Raw genomic sequence first — 22416 nt, 5'->3', positions numbered from 1 at the left:
TTACTTCAGATATTAAGTACATTTGTTTCCAAACAAGACGGGACAGACCAGGCCATTTTTTTTCCTGTTAATACCTGCTGAGAAAAAGTAGTGTTGGCAGGAGACCACCCATAGCCCTCTCTCACAACTGCATTTTTCTGTTGATTAGGCCAGATTATCTGAAGTAAACCACACATTCTAAATCATCATTCCTTCATGCTCCACGTCATCTGTTCCAATCCACAGAACATAAAAGCAATTTCTCCGCATTCAAACTACAGGCTGTGCAGCAGTTCAATCTGCCCAGTTGTCTCCCAGCGAGACTCTCTCTCTTGCTCTCGCTCTCTCTCTCCCTCTCACAAACACACACACACACAGAAGCCACGTGGTGATTGTGAACAAATTTTGGGTGTGTTGAAGATAAAATGGTGGATATGGTAAATGGAGAGAACATTGTGGGGAGAGAGGGAGGGAGGAGGCTTTAGTCATTTGAGACACTCCCTCTGTCTGTCCAGCATCTTGCTCATGTTCAGAATAGTCAGGTTACACACTCAGTAAGAAGAACCCAGAGAAAAGTATCTTGCTGTGCTTCTGTGTGAGGACTGTGTGCTTGTGGATTATATTGTCAGGAATAGTAACTAGTAATAATACTGTTGGCAGGAAAATGATTATAAATGTACAATAAAGTACAGGACGAGTCTCGGACAGTTTACCCAGCGGATTATGTTGCATTCAAAGGCCATTCAAACCTGGTGACAGGTCGGTCCACATACTGCGAAGTTTCTATTTCTCGTGGATCTGATTTTGTTGACTGGAGGCAAATCGAGCTGTAACTTGTCTACACTTCTGGAGAAAAGACAGGTGCTGCTTTGGATTGGGGAACCTTTGAAGGGAGACTTGGCTGGTGGGTTTGGTCGACCCACTTTATTTATTTACTGTACCCACGGACTTTAATTTTGCGCTCTGCCTCAGCCCTTACTCGGCACCTGCTCTTTACTTAACCTTGCTCTAGCTCGTCCAAGCTCTGCTCTTCAAAGCAGTGGAAAAGTCTTTGGGGCTGTTTGTTTTCCTTTAAGCTGCATCTGCAGTGCCAGAGGTTATTGCTCTATCTGTGGTTTGTTTTGCCCTCTCCCTCCATAAGTAAATGCAGGAGAGTGCACGAAGGAGAAGCACACAGGTTTATTCTGCAGATAACTATGTGATAGAAAGGAGCGGTGGGAGAGAGAAACGAATGTGCGCGGGTCATAAACACCTGTAGTCGCACCTCACGCAGCTCTGATTACTCAGAAAAGCAGGTGAACTGAACCACGGCCGGCTTCTGTTTGTGGACCTTGCAGTTTTTTTATTTATATATATTTTTCCCCCCAAGCTGACCTCTAGTGTGTCTCGTCATTGGGGGACCTTCGACTGTCCTCCTGCGGACTGAGGCTGTCCTAACAACTCCGTAAGCAGACTTCAGGGAATCACCAGAGCCAGGCAAGAAAGAAAAGGCAGTAGTAACAATGGAAGCAGATCATCTCCGCCGGGACATCCTGAACGCACGTGTGGACAAACGGGAGCTCTTGGACCAGTATGTGTCCCAAACAAACAGCAGAGAGAGGGAGTACTGCTCTGATACTGTCTGCAGAACTCCTCTTCGGCGGTGGCTCATTCCACTGGTGGTCTTCCTCTCCCTGTGTTTGTTTGCGTGTGTGTGCGGGCAGACACAATCCAGCTTCCGCAGACTAAGCATTCGAGAGAAGAAGGAGATGCAGAAGGAGATTCTATCCATCCTGGGGCTCCCAGGACGACCAAGGCCCCATCCGCCTCTACGGCCCCCTTCTTCTGCTCCACTCTTCATGTTGGACCTGTACCATGCCGTCTCCGCTGAGGGGGATGAGGGTCTAGGATTTGGCCTGAATTCTGAGGGAGTCATGCATGCTGACTTCCCCACACTCAGCACACACACGCCTCCTCTGGGCACAGTGGTCAGCGAGGCAGACACCGTCATGAGCTTTGTGAACTTAGGTAAGTGATGGCTTCACTGCATGAAGCCTCAGCTTTATTTCACCAGGCCCTCTGGACACGTGCTGCAGTTATTCATCTTAAGACTAAAACATGACAGTGACTTGTGTTCTGATTGGTCACCCTGCTTTGTGCTTTGTTTTAAGCAGTCCTGGCAGAACCACTCTTTATAACTGAACTGAAGTGAATAAATAAAACACCAAACAATAGTGGAGCTACACTGCCACACAGCTCTGCGGTTCTGAGATCGTGTGTTCAAACCCCACCTCGGGTGAGGAGTTTGTGGTGTTCTCCCAGTGTCTGTGTGGGTTTCCTCTGGGTGCTTCTGTGCCCTCCCACAATTTAAAAACACTTGCACATTCACCAGGGATAAATGAACACACTTTCACACACTCACCATTAGTGTTGATTTAACCCTTTAAATTTGCTGGGTTGATGGAATGACTGAGCAAAAGTAGCCATAGCTTTGAGAATGGACTTGCACCCCATTCAGGGTGTGTTCCTGCCTTGCACCCAATAATTCTGGGTAGGCCCTGAACAGGAATAAGTGTTTAGATATAAATGAATTAATGAATATCTATGATCAGCAGTATCATTTAAATAACCTCGTTTCTACACTTTGTCCATTTTAACAGGTGCTTTTTGTAGTCCTACAATTACAGAATGTAGTCCATCCTCATTATTTTTTAACCCATTTTACCCTGTTCTGCACTGGACAGAACTGCAATACAGGGTCATTCTCAGCACTGCATTGACGTTTCCAGGGTGGTGGTGTGTTAGTGTGTATTTGCGCTGTTATGGCAGAATCAAACATGGTAGTGTGTATATATTGACAGAGAAGTGCTTATGGCTGTTTTGTGCAAGGGTTAATGCCTTTTGTAATATTATGGACTGTTGTTAAGTGACCTGTGCAAATGATGTTTCTGAAATATTCTACATTTCAGCTCAGAGTTGGCCTCAGATACTTTGGCCAAATGGACTGTAGGGTGTATGGAGACAGACAGGATTTGTGGTCCATTGCACTGAGACAACCACACTATCTTTCCAACATCTCTTCTTCCCGTCTCAGCCCAGAGACGATGCTTATCTGTCGCAGAATTGCAATTAAATGTCCCATTCTCAGAAGCCTCCTCCCTTATCTCTTGCTCTCTCTCTCTGTCTCTCTCTTTCTCCCCCTCCAGTATCTTCTTTATAGGAGAACATCTGTCTCCTCTTAGTTTCATCATCACTGACATCATTAGCCAGCAGCCAAAGTCCAGAACAATACTTATTTTTTCTTTTTGAGGCACTGGATTTTTCCGCATTAATGACAGAAAAAAAACCTGTTGTTAATCTGTTATAGCCAGTGCAGAATCAGTCCCTAAGCTCATGTGAGTAAACCCTACTGAAGGAGTGTGTGATGATGCAGAGGGCACACAGCTGTGCGGAATTACAGGCTTCATTGCGAGGCAGAAAGAGGAGGAGGTAGAGGGAAATGAAAATAATGTCAGGCACTCCTCTAAAAATACACAGTGAGGCTGTAATTAGTGGTTGTGTGTTGAGCGGGAGCCGGCCCCACACTGCCTCTAATTACCCTCCAGCACAGGCCTGACCGTGGGTGTTAGTCTGACCCTCAGAGCTCTACAAGGACAAATGTTCATCTCTCTCTCTCTCTCTCTCTCTCTCCTCTCCCCTCTCTCACTCTCTGGCTTTATCCCACTCACCCCCTCCAGTTTGGCCCTTCTTCAACACACGGTCTCGCACCACGGCCAAACGCACTCCCTTTTTGATTTCATCATATCATCATAGCTTCCCCTGCTGAGAAAAAACACACATCTTTAAGTTGAGTTTCTCATCACTTTCACTCTTCATATTTCTTCATATATCACATAGAGCACAGTGAAACACAGAGCATGACTTTATTGTTGCTAAACACATTACAGTTTAAACAGTGAAAATGATGTGCTTTCATTTACATAAAATATAGGCTCACCTTGTCTCAAGTCCACAGTCTCAGAGGATGAGGGGTCTGTTGCTGCATCACTCTCTGACAGTTTCTGAAACTGATTACCATGCGTTTCACAAGTTAACTTTATTGTTTTCTTGGAAATATTCACTCATTTTGATTTTGACGCTTCTCTAATAAATGTCCTGGTGTGAGTGAAGGAATGTGTGTACGTGTGTGAGTGAATGTGTGTGTGCCCAGATATGGATTGGCGCTCTATCCTGGGTGAATCCCCAGTGCTCGATGCACTCCTCCAGATGGACGGCCGTTCCTGGTCGAAAGTACTCTGTGTGCGTTTGGCTGATGCTTCAGTGTGTGTGGATTGAATGTTGGATCGAGTGTTGATTGTAAATCATCCTTGGGTACCTAGGAAGGCACTATATAAGTTTAATGATAAATAAGTAAATAACTAATTAATAACTTGCCTTTGTATGTAGTTTTAGGATATTTAAATACGTGAGGCCAAAATCCAGGAATACACTACCAGTCAAATGTTTGGACACAAACTCAGGGAGGGTTTCCTTGGCCATTTTCTACATATTGTGAATGTACAGTACAAGTCAAAAGTTTGGAAACGTTCTCATTCAATGAGTTTCCTTTGTTTTTTATTATCTACTTCATTGTAAATTAATATGGACACAAGTGGAGTACATATATGCAGTAAACAAAATGATTGTTGAACAAACCATGTGTTTTATAATTTACATTCTTCAAGTAGCCACCTTGTGCTTTGATGACAGCTTTGCACACTCTTGGCTTTCTCTTAGTCAGCTTCATGAGGTCGTCACCTGGAATGGTTTTCAGTGAACAGCTGTGGCCTGTGGTTAATTTGTAGAACTGCTCGCCTTCTTAATGTGTTTGAGACTATATCTTGGGTTGTGCAGAGGTAGGGGCTGATACACAGTGCTGTAGAGTGAACAGCCCTACTCCACCAATGACTAATGGGATGAGGTGTCCAAACTTTTGATTCGTATAATGATATTCAATTTTTCCATCTTCCAATTATTTTGTAACATTCTGTATTTGTCCCTGAATCCTCTGTCCATTCTATGATGGTTTTTCCACATGCTGACATGTTGTTCTGACTCAGCGTCATCCTGTGGAGAAGTGTTTCTTTCTCCACCAGGATGACAGTGCCCCCATTCACAAGACACTACAGGTTGCTGAGTGGTCGGGTGATTAAGATATTTATGTAAATCATACTCTGTGGCCTTTGCACTTTTGGAGTGATGTGTTAAACAATGCTCTCTATCTTTTGGAGAATGGTCATCCTTTTATTCCCATGCACATGCACAGACGGGCTGAAGTTGTTTTGACAGTTTTCTGTGGCCCATTACTTTACTAAGGCAATTTGTATAGGTTTTGTCTATTAATGTATCATCATCTAACTGATCTCTTAAATCCGTCTGTCCTTTCTCTCTTAGTGGAGCATGAGAAAGACCTCCTGCAGTCTCGGCCGTACTGGAAAGAGTTCCGCTTTGATCTCACACCACTTCCCCAGGGAGAGACGGTCACTGCCGCAGAATTCCGCATCTACAAAACCTTGACCATGGGTCAGAGAGCAAACCGCACCCTCCACATTTCAGTCTATGAAATCCAGAGGGAAAAAAGACAAAGGTCTCACTCTGTCCTTCTTAGAGCGCATGTGATCCATTAAGAATGGATACTGTATCTGTTATTTTTATTAGACTTATAAAGTGCAGAATGTAATGGCCTTTTTATGCTGAATGTTAATAAAACCCCAGACATGTATGGTAATATATTTCATCTTGTTTTTTTCTAAATTGCACTGCACTGTTGTTTTACTGCTCTGTCCTGAATGTCTTAAAGCTACGTTGTGTAAAGTTGGTAAAAGACTGAAAAATGTACGATTATTAAACCAGTTGCAAAATGTGTTTCCACATGTTGCATGCAATTAAATATTTCCAGCAGAGAGTTCAGTAAACCCCAAAAGGGGTTACATAGTGGACTTTAAATCATCTTAAAAAGAGAATGATCATTTAAGCCTGTGTCTATAATGTTAATAAAAATAAAAGCAACTCACGCAAACACTGACATGGCTGTATTTCAGGGAGCCTGACCTGGTGTTGTTGGACATGCAGTCTGTTCCAGCAGGGCAGGAGGGCTGGTTGGCCTTTGATGTGACATCTGCCAGCAACCGATGGCTACTGCACCCACGCAGCAACCTGGGCATCCGTCTCTATGTGGAAACAGAGGAGGGTGAGCATCTATGGAAGCAAATCTGTCTCATCAGGCTTTGAAATATTACCACCTTCGAATTTGTAGCACTGAATTTTTTTTTGCACTGAATTTACGCAGCTGAATATAATTGCTCTTGAATTGAACTAGTGAATTTTCAAGAACACGTTTTCACCGTTATTATTCAGTTAATAAATTCAGATTTAAAAAATCAAGCTCAAAAAATTACAACAATATATTTCGAAGTTGCTCAAATTCAGTAGACGAAATTCAGATGCCACATTCTGTCATATCACATGCTATGTTCACAGGGCCATTACATAACATTTCCACAGTAAAATTTCTTCATCCTCAGGATGTCAATAGTCTGTTATATTGTGTCTTTAGTGAGCCTTGAGATAATATCCGCGGAAGGAAGCTAAACGTGTAGTTTTTCCACGGTATGGCAGCTGCGTTTGTATTTCGCCATCTAGCGGCGACAGAATGCAACTACTGCACCATTTAAGGTGAAACAGAAAATCCAAATGAATCGATTGCTCATCCTTGGTGACCCGGATGTGTATCTGAATTTATTTTGTAACTCGTATTTTGGTCTCTGGATTTCGTCTACGGAATTTGAGCAACTTCGAAATCTATTGTTAAAAATTGAGCTTGAATTTTTTTTCTGAATTTATTAACCTTGAATAATAACAGAGAAAACGTGTTCTTGACAATTCATGAGTTCAATTCAAGAGCAAATAAATTCAGATGTGTAATTTCAGTTAAAAAAAATTCAGTGCTACAAATTCAAAGGTGGTAATATTATAGTGTTGCTTCCATAAGCATCTTTTTAAACAAAATAGTATATATATATATACACACACACACAAACATAATTTTATAGCACTTGTAGGTGCACCAACACGAAAACATTTGTCAGGAACCTGGGGTTGTGGGTTCAAGCCCCAAAAAGCACATGTTTGTAGGTGGACTAGCTACTCAATAAGTGTCCATAGGTATGAGTGGTAAAAGACTGAGTGAATATATGAGTGTGTGTCACCCTGGAAAGGACTGGCTCCCCCTCCAGGGTGTGCTCCCCCCTTGCACCTAGTGATTCTGGGTAGGCTCTAGATCCACTGTGACCCCGAACTGGATAAGTGGTTACAGACAATGAACTAATGAAAAAACATTTGTCTAGATGTGTTCTTTGAAAACCTGTCCTTATATGCTGTAATCCCTGAGTGTTGCGGATGGGTGCTGACATATGCACAAGTCTAAAAACTGTTGTCAGAGATTACAGGCATTTACATATTCCCTGATATAAACTAGTCAGTATCCAATATGTTACTACAAACAAATAAAACTGACTGGTATTAAAGACATTCTCTTCAATCTTTTTTATTCATTCTGTTCTGTTTCCATCAGATCGTTCCTTATCCGCAGGGTGGGTAGGCTTGGTTGGACGCAGAGGTCCTCGCTCTAAGCAGCCATTCATGGTGACGTTCTTCAGGGCAAGCCAGGCTCCCTGCCGCCCACCTCGAGCCGTCAGACACAACAACCCACGCAAGAAAAAAAACAAATACGACCTGCCTCATCCAAACAGACCTGGCATATTTGGTAAGTGCAAAGTAGTTCTGTACAGGTACAGAGTTTAGGATTGGCACCTGTGTAATAGCTAATGAATTGGAGGTTTTGTTTGTGCCCTTGTTTTGTGTGTCTTCAGGTGTGTTTTATCAACCATACAAATGGGAATACTGCCAGTTGCTGGCTTAACAATAAGATAAGACTTGATGTAACATATAATTGGATTTAAAAAGGTGATTTCAATGTATTAACAATCAATGTTGTGGATCTACTAGCTCCAGTTTTTAAATGTTTTTCTTGAAATGTGGCAGCTGATTACCTCCTGAGTTTTCATGGCTAAAGGAAGAGCCTCAGCCTCTTTATTGTGTGCAAGAGAACATTAATTTGTTCACATAGTCAAATTCATTAAAATACTTTCTTTTTTTTTCCTCCAGACCAACATCATTCAAACAGTGGGCGGCAGGCCTGTAAGAGGCATGAGCTATACGTCAGTTTCAGTGACCTTGGCTGGAAGGTACACATCCTACATACATCAGATTTACATCTCAACAACAACAAAAAAATCATACTGTGTTTTTGCAGCATGGCTGTTGTCCTGAATCTTAAATGTGATGTGCAAATATCTTCTGACCCCAAAAGCATGGACATGTATGGACATATGTGCCATACAAAAAATCTATATTTACATTCACTGTGAACAGAAACCAAATGTCAAATCCCATTTAAAATATGATTTAAAAAATGAATCATATATTTTTTTTAACCTGAGAACGTTTGATTTGGAATTCAGCTAATACTTCACCTTCTTCTCTTACAGGACTGGGTTTTGGCTCCTCCGGGGTACTCAGCATATTACTGTGATGGGGAATGTGACTATCCTCTGGGCTCCTGTATGAATGCTACTAACCATGCCATGATCCAGCTTGTGGTTCGTACAGTAAAATGCTTCTTGTTTTATTTTTTTTACAAATCCATAACAGGAAAAAATCTTGTCAAAATTTTTATTGTAGACACAATGATACATTTCGTCAGATGTGTGTAATGTTATTAATAGACGTAGTATTCTGCCAGTATTTTCATTTCAAAATGTGAAGCTATGACTGATCATTTTTGTCAGGTCCATCTTATTAAACCAGACGAGGTGCCAAAGGCCTGCTGTGCCCCGACCAAGCTCAGCCCCATATCTGTGCTCTTCTACGATGACAACAACAATGTCATACTTAAGAAACATCGGAACATGGTGGTCAAGACCTGCGGCTGTCTGTAAACAGGAATCAGTGTCTGATCCAGGCTGTGCCAGTCTGACATTATGCCCTGCCACACTACTTCAAGCATACAGTGCTATTCATTTAAGTCTTTAACGCTGCTGTGACACAGTTGTTAGGATTTTCACGTTGGCGGAGTTAATGCACACTTATCCATCACAGTAATATTAACTTTATAAGTGTTTCAGATATCTAAAATAAGCTGATCACATGCAAATAGTCCACACAAACACAGATATTAGTTTGTAATCACTTATAATAAGCAGACATTCAAACTGAGTTGAATATACATCTGGTTTACGATCTTAGAAGTTATTGTTCAAGTTGTCGAAAAAAATTGAATCATCATCATCAGTCTTTTCTTTGTAGGAAGATGTGTACTAAGCCTTGCTTAGCTTTAGGTTTTTAGGTCAGTCCCTAAAATATTTAACAAAATTATACAGCAAGTGCACAGTTTTCTGTGTTCAAATAATTTTGGAGCCATTGTATATTTAATATTTGAGAATCTCAGTCCTTTGTGGATTTATAACTCTGTTCAAATGATACAGCTGAAGGAAAATGTCACATCAGGTGAAGCCGTTATATTGTGCTTGTGTATGTGTGTGTGTGTGTGTGTGTGTGTGTGTGTGTGTGTGTGTGTGAGAGAGAGAGAGAGAGAGAGAGATGAGAGAGAGTGATTCACATGCTGACAGTGATGGAAATAGAGTATATTAATGTATAGCATGTAAAACAACCTGACAAATCTTTATAAAATTGTTTGCCATAACTAAGGGGTCTCCTACAGAAACATGGACGGAATGCATACAATGACCAGAGAAGTCACAAGAAAATGAGTAAATTAGTTATTTGCTTAATACCTGAGACTGTAAGCTAAACTTTTTTTATTTCCATTTTATTACTTTCATTTATCATAACACGTATTACAGATTAAAGTTTATTTTTGTGTAAATTAGTTCACAGAAGCAAAGTGTAAGAAATCCTGATCCTGTCAATGTTACACCCCACTGAATGGGAGCAGAAGAATACAGTCAGTATTAAATGGCAGTGGAGGTTTATTGGCTAGAGCTGTATATACCACACTAGTATGGCCACTTTGACCGTGGCTACAGTTAAAGTCTTATTTAGAGGAGGCATCATGAGGGTTATTATTCCTACATTTATGGCTAAAGAGTAAATGAAGCCATGGCTCAGAACACAAAGTTATTTAAATAAATAATACCTCCATTCATTCATTGTCTGTAACTGCTAATTCAGTTCAGGGTCACGGTGCATCACTGGGCGTGAGGCAGGACCACACCCTGGAGGGGGCCACCAGCCCATCACTGGGCAACACATTCACTCGTGCATTTGCACCTATAGACTACCAGTGTATGTGTTTGGACCGTGGGAGAGCACCCGGAGGAAACCCATGCGGACATGGGAAGAACACTTAATATATTTTAAATAATATAAATAATACACACCCATTACACACAACATTACGATCACCTCCTTGTTTCTACACTCACTGACCATTCTCTCAGTTCCACAGGAAGTTCTACAATTACCGACTGTAGTCCACTTGTTGCTCTGCATACTTTGTTTGCTTACTTTCACCCTGTTCATTACTGGTCAGGATCACCACAAGGCAGGTATGATTTGAGTGGTGGATCATTGTCAGCACTGCAGTGGCACTGACATCGTGGTGGTGTGATAGTGTGTGTTGTAGGATCTGGCACAGCAGTGCTACTGGAATTTTTAAAGACCTCAAAGTCACTGCTGAACTGAGAATAGTCCACCAATAAAAAAAATATATCCAGCCAAGTCTGTCCTGTGTCCCACTGATAAAGGACTAGAGAACAACCACCACAAACTGCAGCAACAGCTGAGCTACTGTCTCTGACTTTACATCTACAGGTGAACACACGCGGGAGGTGGACAGAGTGTTTGGTCACAATGTTCTGACTGATCTGTGTATATATGACACTTTGACTAATTGGAATTAAAGTCTTTTTGTCACTATATATTTACAAAAGGCAATATTCTATAATGCTGCTTGTCTGAAGGCCTATTTGCTGAGTTATACTGCCACCTACCTGCAGAAAATTGATGAGACATTATATTTTCTCTTTATCTTAAATAATAAATGGTCCTTCGCATATTGTGGTACTGATGAATATCAAATATACATTTTTAAATAGATATCTGATAGAATGCACTGGAAAAGAAACTAAACTTTGAGTCAGATTCAGACTCTGACATTTAGCTCACACACACACAAACAAAAATCCATAGCCATTGCTTTTTAAGATCTTTCAAAGAAGGCAAGGACTGTTGGTTTTGAGGAAAGTGTGCAGTGTATATTCTATTCTTAGCTTTTAGAGGTCATGACCCAGTCTGCCAACCAAAATATCCAGCTGACCATAATGTTTATTGTCAGAAACCAACAATCAGTACAGAGCAAATATACAGTAGCAGAGATAAAGCCAGACAGAGACAGAGCCTTGAAAGAGAGAGCAGCTAGTGGAGATACACTGGGAAACTGAGAGGAGAGCAACAAAGCATAATTAATGCTCGATGTTTATTATGGAGTATTATTGCATAAAACTTGAAATAAAAACAATAACAACCTATTTCAAAGATTAAAAAATCAGCAATGATAAAATCAGTAATGCTCACAGTCCAAACAATCAAAGAACTGGATTTAAGGTTAAATCTTCATATTTTATTAATCAAATATTCACTATAATTAGTGGACACCTGCTCATCCAACATTTTGCCTGAAAATAAGTGCTGTATTTTGTGGCAAGAGCAGCTTCTACTTTTCTGGGAATGTTATTATTATCTCCTCTAGGGGTTGGACGTTAAAAATAAATAAATAAAAAGTTTTAGAAGGCTGCCCACTCAGCCTCAGACCAAAACTCAATACATACCAAGAAAATCCCACAAATAATAAGTGCAATAATTTATTGGTATTCAAATTCAGTATTGCCTAATTGCCAGCTTTAAAAGCTTGTTGGAAAACAGGATGATATACCTTCAGAGTGATCACAAGCCAACAATTATTCTAAAGAAAGAAATCAACTCTACTAAGTAAACATAGAGAAAAATAAAAATACAAATATCTGCCCTGTCTATTCTCACCAAAAACAGAGCCCAAAAGAATAAATAGAAAGGCAGATATCCCCTACAAATCCTGTTATAGAATCACAACCGAATGAAAAAAAAAAAAATAAGAGTTTGGTCTGACACTGTTGGGCAGTGAGCTGGACCAGTTTTTTGACCCAGATAGAAGAAACCATCAGAACCAACCAGTGGGAAGTAGGGCATGTGGGTGGAGCAACAGGCAGCAAATCAGCACCAGAAGAGTATTCACCTGCAATAATAATAGTCTCAGAAAAGAGGGAGAGACAGAGAGGAAAAAACCCACAAACTCTCTAAATAAATAAATAAATAAAAAATACAACACAGGACATAACTCTCAAAATTTCAAACCTGAGAAAGAGCATCAGCCAAAACATCATCTGACCCTTTTCTATAACGAATGTCAAGATTGAATTCCTGAACAATAAGTGCCCATCCCATAATTCGTTGATTTGAGTTTTTCAGAATACTCCAGGGTTAGGGTTAACACTAGAAATGATCATTAAACAAGAACAAACTCTACAAAGGAGAATCAGTGTACACCAAAAGTTTACTTGAGCTGCTTTAGACACGGAATTTAAAAAATGATTTGACTTAATATAATGTCTTCTGAAGGATATATATTTTTAATTCCTTTCAATGTGTACTATTTTAAATAACTAGGCTGAACACTTCTTGCAGTATTATAAATCGTCACATTGTTGTATTCAGGTGGTGCTGTAGAATTAGGTGTAAAGCTATGATTTTAACATGTCACAGCTGTGTATTCCAGGTAAACAAACTGGATTAGCACTTAGCTACAGCGGCTGTAATAGCAATGGCACATTTTTGATGATTGACTGTTCAGGGGATTTCCTGTGGGCATCTGTGAGAAGCCGTTATTCAGAATAACTTTGATTTCTAGTCCGGTTACAGAAAAAGTATGTTAAGAATCTTGCTAGAGAACCTTACTGTTGTACAATATTACCATTAAATAGTAAGAAAACTATCCCTCGCCTCCTCCAAAAAACAAAAATATATAATTGTGGGGCATGACCATCATCATGTTTTTATGAGATACACAACCACTTTAGAATTGAGTGAAATGGGTCTCACTGGTTGTTTTTACTGCACATCAGAGAACTGCAGCCATACCAGGCCTTACATCTAGAAGACAATGATAAATTGTATTTGACATTCTCTCATATTTTTAAGGGCTAGTTCTATCAAAGCATAACCATGTCATTATAACTGCTCCTTGCTAAAGAAACACTTTCTGAAAACATCTAGCATTCAGTACCTAAGGTATAATGTTGCTTGTTTAAGAAATGTTTCAGGCCAGTTTTTAAAAAGGTATAAAACACAGATGTATGATTCCTGTAAATAAGCATTTCAGTTTCTCTACAACAGATCATTTCATATCAAACCACACTGTGTGACTTTGTTCACATCTGCTATTGAAAATGAAATAAAACAGGAAAATGGTAATTTCCCTTTAGTGGTTTTGTGCAGTCTCTGAAGAACTGTACTGACAGCTACTGCTGTACCCCAAGAACAGCCAGCTCCATAAATATTCATATTTGTAGCTAACATTTATGCATTAGCATCACAAACAAGTGGGTACATATTAAATGTCTTTAATAGAGCTTTTAATTTTCACATTAACAACTATACAAAGTGAATTAAATGCTAGTCATCTAATTTTTCTGTACGTGGGGGGGGGGGATGTGTGGTACATACAGATTCTACAAAGACATAGCCTGATAAATTTGGCCAAGATTCCCAAAGCTTTCACAACAAATTACTGTTACACATTAGAAAATATAGCAAGTCATTCTACCGCAACACTGCAGTTGGGCTGCAAAGCATCAAGAATGGTCTTGCAGGGGTAAATTCCAAGTACTCCAGTGGATTCCTAAATTGGTACTGCATTTGCGTGCAGAGATTTCACACAACCATTTACTAATATTAGGTATGCAATAAAAGCTTTTATCATTCTTCAACTGTATTCGTCATATCCATAAACGCAAATATGAAAACAAACATAAGCCTGCTCTGTGAATTAAATTTCAATGGCTCTAGCATAAGCCTGAAAGCACTATTCCCCAAACATTTTTGAAACTTTAAAAAAAAAAAAAAAAAAAATCCCCCATTGTAATACCCTCTGTGAAATAGTGAGTTGCAATATTTACCGTCTAAAAAATAAAGAAATAATCCAAGTCAAAACACCAATATGCACCTTCACAAGGACACATTTTTGACTATATGTTCATACATTTATTGAAAACCATAGGAGTGGGGGGGGTCTCAAACATTAGGCAATTTCTGGGCGTCTAGACATCATCCAAAGTACTTTGCATAAGAACATAATTTGTTGCTTTGAAGATTATTCTTGCCAAACTTAACTGATCTAACTATCACAATCCTGGCCATTGTTGTTCATTTCCACAGTGATGCCATTCCTAACTATGGCTTATGTTGAAAGAACAGAAAAAGACATGAGTATCATTGAAGAGTATCTGAGATAATCTGTGCATTGTGGTTAGTATGGTTTCAAACCTTAAAGAATCGTCAAAGAACAGAAGTAAACTTGAAAGTTAGTGGTGTGTAAATATTGAGGGGTTCGATGGGGCATGACAGTGAGGCTGTTAGGGCATGTAGCACACTTGAAATGGCGGTCAGCCTAAATAAAAGGCAGGATACATATAAAAATATAAAACCAAACGGGTGCTGGTGTGCTTTAGTCCATCCATTAAGTGTCCTGTCACTATATGTCCAGATGAGTTGAATCAGTTGGCCAAGCTGAATCGCATCATTTCTTTCCGCAGGGTCTGTGAAATACATTAATGTATAATCAGTGAATTATAATCACTCACAGGACAAGATAGAAAGTTTCCATTAGAGCTTCACACAGGACCCACCCCACTCTCTTCCTACCTGCTGCCACAGAATTTCTGCCCAGCCCACGAGTACCCAAACCACCCGCTACATCACAATGAAAACTATATTCACTTTGCAATGACAACAAACGTACAAATAAAACTGCCACAGAAGAGAAAACATGAATGTAGTGTTTGACTCACCCCAAATGATAGTTAATTCCTTGTATCCTTTATGCCTGCACATCCACCAGCTCAGGGGGCATTGGAGACTTGGGATGTTTGCTTTCAAAATGCTGTTTAAATGTCTTTGGGTCTGGCATCTGTGTCTATAGGGAATAAAGCAGATTTTTTTTTTTTTTTTTTTTGACAAAGTCTTTCAACATATGGACTAAACATAACAGTTTATTTTGTGATAACATTATAGATTTACCCTGCAAACAGGGCATGTGTGGACAAGAGCAGCTTTGGCAGCAGTCTTCTGATCTGCTCCCTGGGCCTTTTTCTTCTCTGCTGCCTTTTTGGCGTTCTTCTGCTGGGACTGAATCTTCTGCTGCCCACGAGCCATGGCTTTCCCTAGAAACACATCATATACTGTCCTAATCAAAACAAGAACCTTTACAGCAAATTGTTAACAATTTAAACAAAGCATGTGGGGGAAAAAAACAAACAAACAAAAAAAAAAACACACACATTTTGGACATTTATATAGATTCATTTAGTATTCAATTTGAACACAACCTGAAGAACATTAAATTCGTTTAAAGCATGCATCAAAGGAAGATTGGATATTTGTTAAGAGTAGATGGTGTTTACTCTGAACAGTGTTTATAATGGGCTACAAGTTGTATTTATTTTTTAATGACTTTGTAACTATCAGTTACTCTTGCTGAACTTTATACATGGGCAATAACAATCATTATCATGAAACAACATTTCCAGTGGCGTGACCCTTGCCAAACACAATACTAGCGAACTTCCTATAACTAATGTAGAGTAAGCTTCTATTTTTAGATCGATAGCAGCGTTTATATAATTACCGTCAGTGTAACATTACCTAACGCCACTGAAGAGGTCCAACTCGGTTAAGGGCCTGCTAGCGCAGTTTTATACAGGTACCGTTCTCTATTATATCGCAGAAATAAAAACGACTTCACGTATAATGTAAAACAGACACGGAGCGGCGGTGTTATCGTGTACTAACACGACACTCTCAGACATGGAACCGAAATATAGGCCGACATTAGTGATATTAACGAGACCCATGTAATTGTCCATTAATCGACTCGTGTTAACAGAGAATAATATGTATCAGCCCTCGACAGGATGAAGCAGGCCAGGCTCGGAGAGCGGTGCGTGAGAGTTAAGGCGTCCGCCATAAAGAGCCGCCGCCATCCCCGTGCTCTCCGTTTCCTCCACCCCGCACTCACACTGCCTCCACAGCCAAGCACACGCTCCACCACAGGCTACCACCCAACAAATAGAGCACAAGCACACACAGACACTACTATAAGACCGAAACAAAGGCTTATATCTCTGAACGGTGTGATTAAGAAATGTTTTCGAGACAATACCTCGGCGCAGGAGGAGCTACAGCTGAGAGTCGCTGAGGCCAAGAACGTATAACACCCAACTTCCGCCAGAGATCCACAATAAAAGCCTTCCCTCCCGGCCTGTAAATGACGTAATCAATTTATCATTGTATATCTTTATCATTCAGAAAATCACTTTTTTACAGGTCCATTAGAGAAGAAGATAAATCCTATATTTCTGTATTCTATATATACAACTGTAACTGTTTAAAATGCCTTACGAAAGAAACATGTTGGTTAAAAGATATTAAATGTATTTACACACCTTCAATCACCCCCAAGAACACTTAAATAATATGCCACATATACATTGATCAGTCCTCTCGCATATTCACCATTAAATGTTCAATAAATAACGGAACAAAAATTAGCATTTAAAATTTATAAATATTTGATCTTAAAGCATTAAAATAAAAATACATTTGCAAATGATTAGGTCTGTACACAATATTTTCACATTTTTATTCCAAATTATAAAAATTAATTTTTACATTTTACACAAAAGAGTGTTTTTTGTGTGTTTTTGCTTAATGTAAAATAAAAATAAAATTGCTGATTGCTTTTACTTTGACTTAATCGGCGACCGGAAAGTGTCTGTGTGCGTCTCGAAGCGGAGTAAAGATGGCGGAGCGGGGCTACAGTTTCTCCCTCACTACATTCAGGTAAAACACTCATATATTCGGCCTGGATACCGCTAGCCACACCGTCACTGTCCAGTCATGTAAAGACTGGGATAGACTCGTAATCTGGCCAATATACAGCGCTGAGTAAATCTGTTGTGTGTGCCTTGCTCTGTGATGCAGTGTCACGCTAGAGAGAGACAGAAACAGAGTATGAAATAGAGTATAAGAGAACATGCAATGAAAAGAGAGAGAAATTTTTATAAACTAGAAGCAGTCAGTATGACTCCACTTTGAAACTGCCGGTCTTCTCCTTTCTTTCAAAAAGTGGATCAGATTCAGCAGGGCTAGTGTTCTTAGTGTCACTGCTGGACTGAGAATTTTCTAAAATATAATATAAAAAATGTATGTATGTATATATATATCTTATTTTTTACTACTGTGGGGACTACGCACCTATGTTTTTCCATTTCTGTTATGTGATGTGACAATTAATCTGATTGGATATCAAAATAACTGTTAAAAACTACAGCGACGCTGCTGTCTGATACACTCATAACAGTACAACACACATGATCCACCACCCAAATCATACCTGCTCTGTGGGGTTTCTGGCCATTGAGAAACAGGATGAAAGGGGGGGGGGGGGTATGCAGAGCAATAGATGGGCTTAGTATTTGCTTATGTGTCCTCCATCCGATAGTTTCGGTGTTGTTTAGACAGGTTACCTTACGGAGCCCGGGAGGGGACGTGGGTTAAAAAAAAATATGAATTTAAGTGAACGATTTACAATTCTTTCACACGTTTTAATTAGAGTGAACGAAGTGCAATTCGTGTGCACGTTTTAGTTCATTCGAGTGAATTGTAAATCGTTCACTTGAATTCATTATTATTTTTTTACCAACGTCCCCTCCAGGGCTCCGTATTATTTAGGCCCCTTTAACATTGTTTTTTTTTCTTTTTCCTTTCAGCCCTTCTGGCAAACTAGTGCAGATTGAGTATGCCCTGGCAGCTGTGGCGGCGGGAGCTCCCTCTGTAGGAATCAAAGGTAATTCATTCTTTTCTATCTCCAAGGTTTTGCAATTGTCCACCGAGGATCATTTTAGTACCATAAACCAGAACACTACCAGTCTGCTTGAAACATTGTAAAATCAAGTTTTTTTATTTTAATGCTTTTGTCCTTGTTTCCCTCACTGTTCAGCTTCCAATGGAGTGGTGCTGGCAACAGAGAAGAAACAAAAATCTATACTTTATGATGAGCAGAGTGTTCACAAAGTTGAACCAATAACTAAACACATTGGCATGGTCTACAGCGGTATGGGTCCTGACTACAGGTATGGAGTGTTTTTCTTCTTTATTCAACAACTGGATATTTAATCATGGTATGAAAATATAGTCTGTATAATTTGCCAAATATAATTTGATAGAGTTTTGCGAAAGTTAGTCAATTTATGTTAAGATTTAATGAATGCTTTCTCATCAAAGGGTGCTGGTAAGAAGAGCCAGAAAATTGGCCCAGCAGTATTACCTGGTTTACCAAGAACCTATTCCTACAGGACAGCTTGTACAAAGAGTGGCCTCAGTAATGCAGGAATACACACAGTCAGGGTATGATGTTATTTATAATACAGAAATCTCCATACATTGTAATTTGGCACTGTATGTTGCAGGATTGCTGTAACTTAGATATTATTACTTTTAGAGGTGTACGTCCATTTGGAGTCTCACTACTCATCGCTGGCTGGGATGAAGACAGACCATACCTTTTTCAGTCTGATCCATCGGTACATTCCTCCACAGCACGTATTGCTGTGATAATTATTTAATATTCTGTTTGATATTCAGCATGTTCTGTAATTACGTCTATAAATTGAAGACTAATGGTACTCAATCCTGCTGTTCTTACAGGGTGCATATTTTGCCTGGAAAGCCACAGCAATGGGAAAGAACTATGTTAATGGAAAAACATTCCTAGAGAAGAGGTAATGTCCACATGTGTGTGAAAATTTGAATATATAGATTTCCAGACGCAAACCTTAACCTTTTAACATCCATTAATGATACCTAAAAATGTACTAATTCCTCTACCTTGGTTTTGGGGAATTAATTCCATAGATTCCTCCATAAGTGGATCATTGAGATGCAAAAGTACTTATAGTGTACACATTAACTCATTAACTGCAGGGAAAAGTACTGGCTGATGTCTTTACAAATGGTGTTGATGGGAGCCAAGGATCACAATGTTAAAAGTACAGTGAAGAAGAATATCAAGTGTTGATCAATGCTTGTATATTTAATTGCAGATATAATGAAGATCTAGAACTTGAGGATGCTATACACACTGCAATCTTGACATTAAAGGTCTGATCTCAGCACTTTTTTTTTCTAAATATGATTTGGGCAACTACAGCCAACACTGTGTTATGTGATTAAAATGCACGAAACATCTGCTTATTTTGTGTATTTAATACAGTATATTTTGTAAATCGTTACACAGGAAAGTTTTGAGGGTCAAATGACAGAAGATAACATTGAAGTGGGAATCTGCAATGAAGCTGGATTCCGCAGACTTTCACCTGCTGAAGTAAAGGATTACCTTGCAGCAATAGCATAAAAATTGCAACCAGTGTTTCTTTACTTTGTTGTTACACACACAAAAACAGCATTTTTATTATTTGTGTCCCCTGTCTCCTTTGTACTAGAATGCAGATTATCAGTAAATATTATCAGCTCAAACCTGTTGATCATACTGATTCTCTTCTGTTCTTCACTGCTTTCACTTTCAAGGGCTTGGAGTATTCAATTTAGAAAATAAGAAATTAAGTAACTATAACTGTATGTTTGCAGGACAGTAGTTAACTTATGTAAGGGCCTATAAATCAGCACTGCTGTATACATGAGACTCAAGCATATTTTATCGATAGGAATCACAAAAGAAAACATTTAATTGAAGAGAAGCATTTAAGGAAATGTTTTTAAAAGCAAAAGTGTCACTGTTGTACAATACTCTTAAATGTAAACACCAGCTCTGATCTGTTTATTTCTGCATTACATTAATGCAAGCTCTTTACCACATCCAACATTTATCCCTTTATTGTAAAGTGTTGCACAAAGTCAGAAAGTGTATAAACTTTGCCACAGCCAATGTTAGCATCCATGCTGATGAAGTCATCAAGATTCATCTTAGACTCTACAAGTAGAGAGATATTTTACTTTTAAAAATATATTTAAACACAAAAAAAAACAAGTAGTGTTTATATATATATATATATATATATAAAATAGTGTATACCTGTCGTTTCTATGCAAGGATATGATGGTGGAGGCATGCGCCATGCCCCATTAGAATGTTTCATGTGGGATCTATCAGAAGCAAACTTCTTCAGGAAGGTGGCAGCTGGTATAACTCGCAATTTCCTAAAAGTAGTAAATACAATTGGTCCATAAAACAAACATAAAACTACTTGCAGTCAAGTATAAGAAACATGTTCAAGCACAAATAGTTTAATTACCTTCGAAATTGTGGTTTTAAGAACAGATCAGACTGAAACGCTTCCCTAGAATAAGTATCGAAAAGACATGGGAAGGGGAGGATTGTATCCAAATCATAGACAAAGCCCTGTCCTTGTTTATTGAAGTGTAACAATACAACATGGTAATCCTGTGGAGAAAAAATTAAGCTGTCATATAGAATTTCTTAGATTGCATTATTATCAAAGATAATCAAACTTACCCAGATCACAGGTTCAGCCCCTTTACAGGACTTTTGTTTCCAAATAGGGACCTAATTTACAGAACACAAAATTTAAAAAATAAAAAAGAAGCATACTATGAAAGCCTTTGTTATAACCAGAATACTCACTGTTCTTCTTTCATTTGATATGAAGACTGCATATACCTCGTCCATTGGACATGTCTGTTGATGCTTAATGTACTCACACAATTTCCAAACATTCTCCTCACTGTGGAGCACAAACCATTTTTACTTGATGAACATAAGCTCTGTTCACAAAACAAAAGCCTGCAAATGTGTATTTTGTATGTGTATCAAAGCTTGGTTTAATCAATTAAGGCATTTATTTAAAATAATAATAATTTAAAAAATAAATAACATAAAATTTTAATGTAAATACTGAAAACCATTTACCCCTCCTCCCTTTAATTACTTTTATCTATGTATTACTTACCTAACCCTGACACTAACCTTAAAACATGCATTCAGCTTAAATGTAATGATATATATTTATAATCCACAGGTCTAAACAGGTGTTTGTCCCCACAACGTGATATATTCCTGGCTCCCAGCACATGTAACACACATAGCTGAGATTTTTACTAGCTGTAGTGAAAGACTGGATCAGCACTGAACGTCAGTGCAAGAGTTATTTAGTAGATTTATACAGTGCAATCCTACCAGTAACAGCTCGTGTATACACACTCTTCTCTTAACGGAGCGATGCCAGTGTGTTCAGGACACACGGCTTCTTCAGACATATTACAACATCCAAAATACACACAAAATAAAATAATCTGTTATCTCCAAGTAGCTCCGCCCTCCTGAACTCACTCGCGTGGGTTACATTCGACGAGTCCGTACAGAAATATAGACCGGAATGTTAGTGCCGGTGTTGTGCCGAATTCAGCACCCCCGCCGCGAGATGCATCCCCGGTATATTTAGTCCTAAGGGAGGTTAATCGGCGTTTTATGACAAAACGGGCAAAATATCATGTTCATTTCCGTCAAAATAAAAATAAATCGCCTTTTCCCCAGTAGAAACACTCTAGATATTGAGATGTAAAAAAGAAAAGGTCGCTTGTAAATAATAAAATGATATAATCTACAGGCACCGCTGCTTTTTCTGAAGTCAGCTTCGACTTATTCTAAAACAAACGTGTACGTTCATTTTCTGACCACAATGAAACTCCTACATATCCTGTCGCAGTTTTTATGGAATATTTAAACACTGGAAATAAGTCCACCTGCCTGAAAAGGCACCCCCTCTTAATTCTGGCTACATTACTGTTATAACCATGAAACTTATACAGGTATTTTACATTGATCCTATAGGTGTACTGACAAAAGCAAACCATATTTGTGTGTACAGGAAGAGAGTTATGATGGGGTGCTTTTTAAGGCAGTCCACCTGCCTGAAAAGGCACCCCCTCTTAATTCTGGCTACATTACTGTTATAACCATGAAACTTATACAGGTATTTTACATTGATCCTA

General features: G+C 39.1%; 4 protein-coding genes across 6 annotated transcripts; 2 read left to right on the top strand and 2 right to left on the bottom strand.

Moving 5' to 3' along the window:
* The first annotated feature begins 512 nt into the window (after window positions 1-512).
* bmp8a (bone morphogenetic protein 8a) lies at window positions 513-11083 on the top strand. Its single transcript, XM_066674820.1, has 7 exons — window positions 513-1986; window positions 5392-5584; window positions 6039-6187; window positions 7571-7762; window positions 8164-8243; window positions 8547-8657; window positions 8847-11083. Exons 1-7 carry the CDS (start codon window positions 1482-1484, stop codon window positions 8994-8996), a joined length of 1380 nt encoding a protein of 459 aa, XP_066530917.1. The 5' UTR covers window positions 513-1481; the 3' UTR covers window positions 8997-11083.
* Window positions 11084-13724: 2641 nt separating this feature from the next.
* zgc:91910 (Zinc finger protein 706-like) lies at window positions 13725-16645 on the bottom strand. Of its 2 annotated transcripts, none has more exons than XM_066675447.1 (4): window positions 16033-16053; window positions 15409-15551; window positions 15180-15304; window positions 13725-14927 (listed from the first exon to the last, which is right to left on the bottom strand). In XM_066675447.1, the coding sequence occupies exons 2-3, from the start codon at window positions 15541-15543 to the stop codon at window positions 15209-15211; spliced, it is 231 nt and encodes a 76-aa protein (XP_066531544.1). In that variant the 5' UTR covers window positions 15544-15551; window positions 16033-16053; the 3' UTR covers window positions 13725-14927; window positions 15180-15208. The 2 variants fall into 2 exon arrangements, with proteins under 2 accessions (XP_066531544.1, XP_066531543.1); XM_066675446.1 differs by lacking the exon at window positions 16033-16053 and adding an exon at window positions 16550-16645 and having other exon boundaries at window positions 13726-14927.
* Window positions 16646-17148: 503 nt separating this feature from the next.
* psma2b (proteasome 20S subunit alpha 2b) lies at window positions 17149-19822 on the top strand. Its single transcript, XM_066673983.1, has 8 exons — window positions 17149-17229; window positions 18159-18235; window positions 18389-18521; window positions 18673-18795; window positions 18890-18971; window positions 19096-19169; window positions 19491-19548; window positions 19685-19822. Exons 1-8 carry the CDS (start codon window positions 17189-17191, stop codon window positions 19799-19801), a joined length of 705 nt encoding a protein of 234 aa, XP_066530080.1. The 5' UTR covers window positions 17149-17188; the 3' UTR covers window positions 19802-19822.
* A 257-nt stretch (window positions 19823-20079) lies between these two features.
* ntaq1 (N-terminal glutamine amidase 1) lies at window positions 20080-21771 on the bottom strand. Of its 2 annotated transcripts, none has more exons than XM_066673984.1 (6): window positions 21602-21771; window positions 21050-21149; window positions 20921-20971; window positions 20700-20848; window positions 20480-20604; window positions 20080-20377 (listed from the first exon to the last, which is right to left on the bottom strand). In XM_066673984.1, exons 1-6 carry the CDS (start codon window positions 21679-21681, stop codon window positions 20271-20273), a joined length of 612 nt encoding a protein of 203 aa, XP_066530081.1. In that variant the 5' UTR covers window positions 21682-21771; the 3' UTR covers window positions 20080-20270. The 2 variants fall into 2 exon arrangements, with proteins under 2 accessions (XP_066530081.1, XP_066530082.1); XM_066673985.1 differs by having other exon boundaries at window positions 21086-21149.
* Between the last annotated feature and the right edge of the window lie 645 nt (window positions 21772-22416).

Source organism: Hoplias malabaricus, chromosome 6 (assembly GCF_029633855.1).
Source record: "Hoplias malabaricus isolate fHopMal1 chromosome 6, fHopMal1.hap1, whole genome shotgun sequence".
NCBI lineage: Eukaryota > Metazoa > Chordata > Actinopteri > Characiformes > Erythrinidae > Hoplias > Hoplias malabaricus.
The sequence above is the reverse complement of the archived record's forward strand: the minus strand, read 5'-3'. Positions and strand labels throughout refer to the sequence as shown.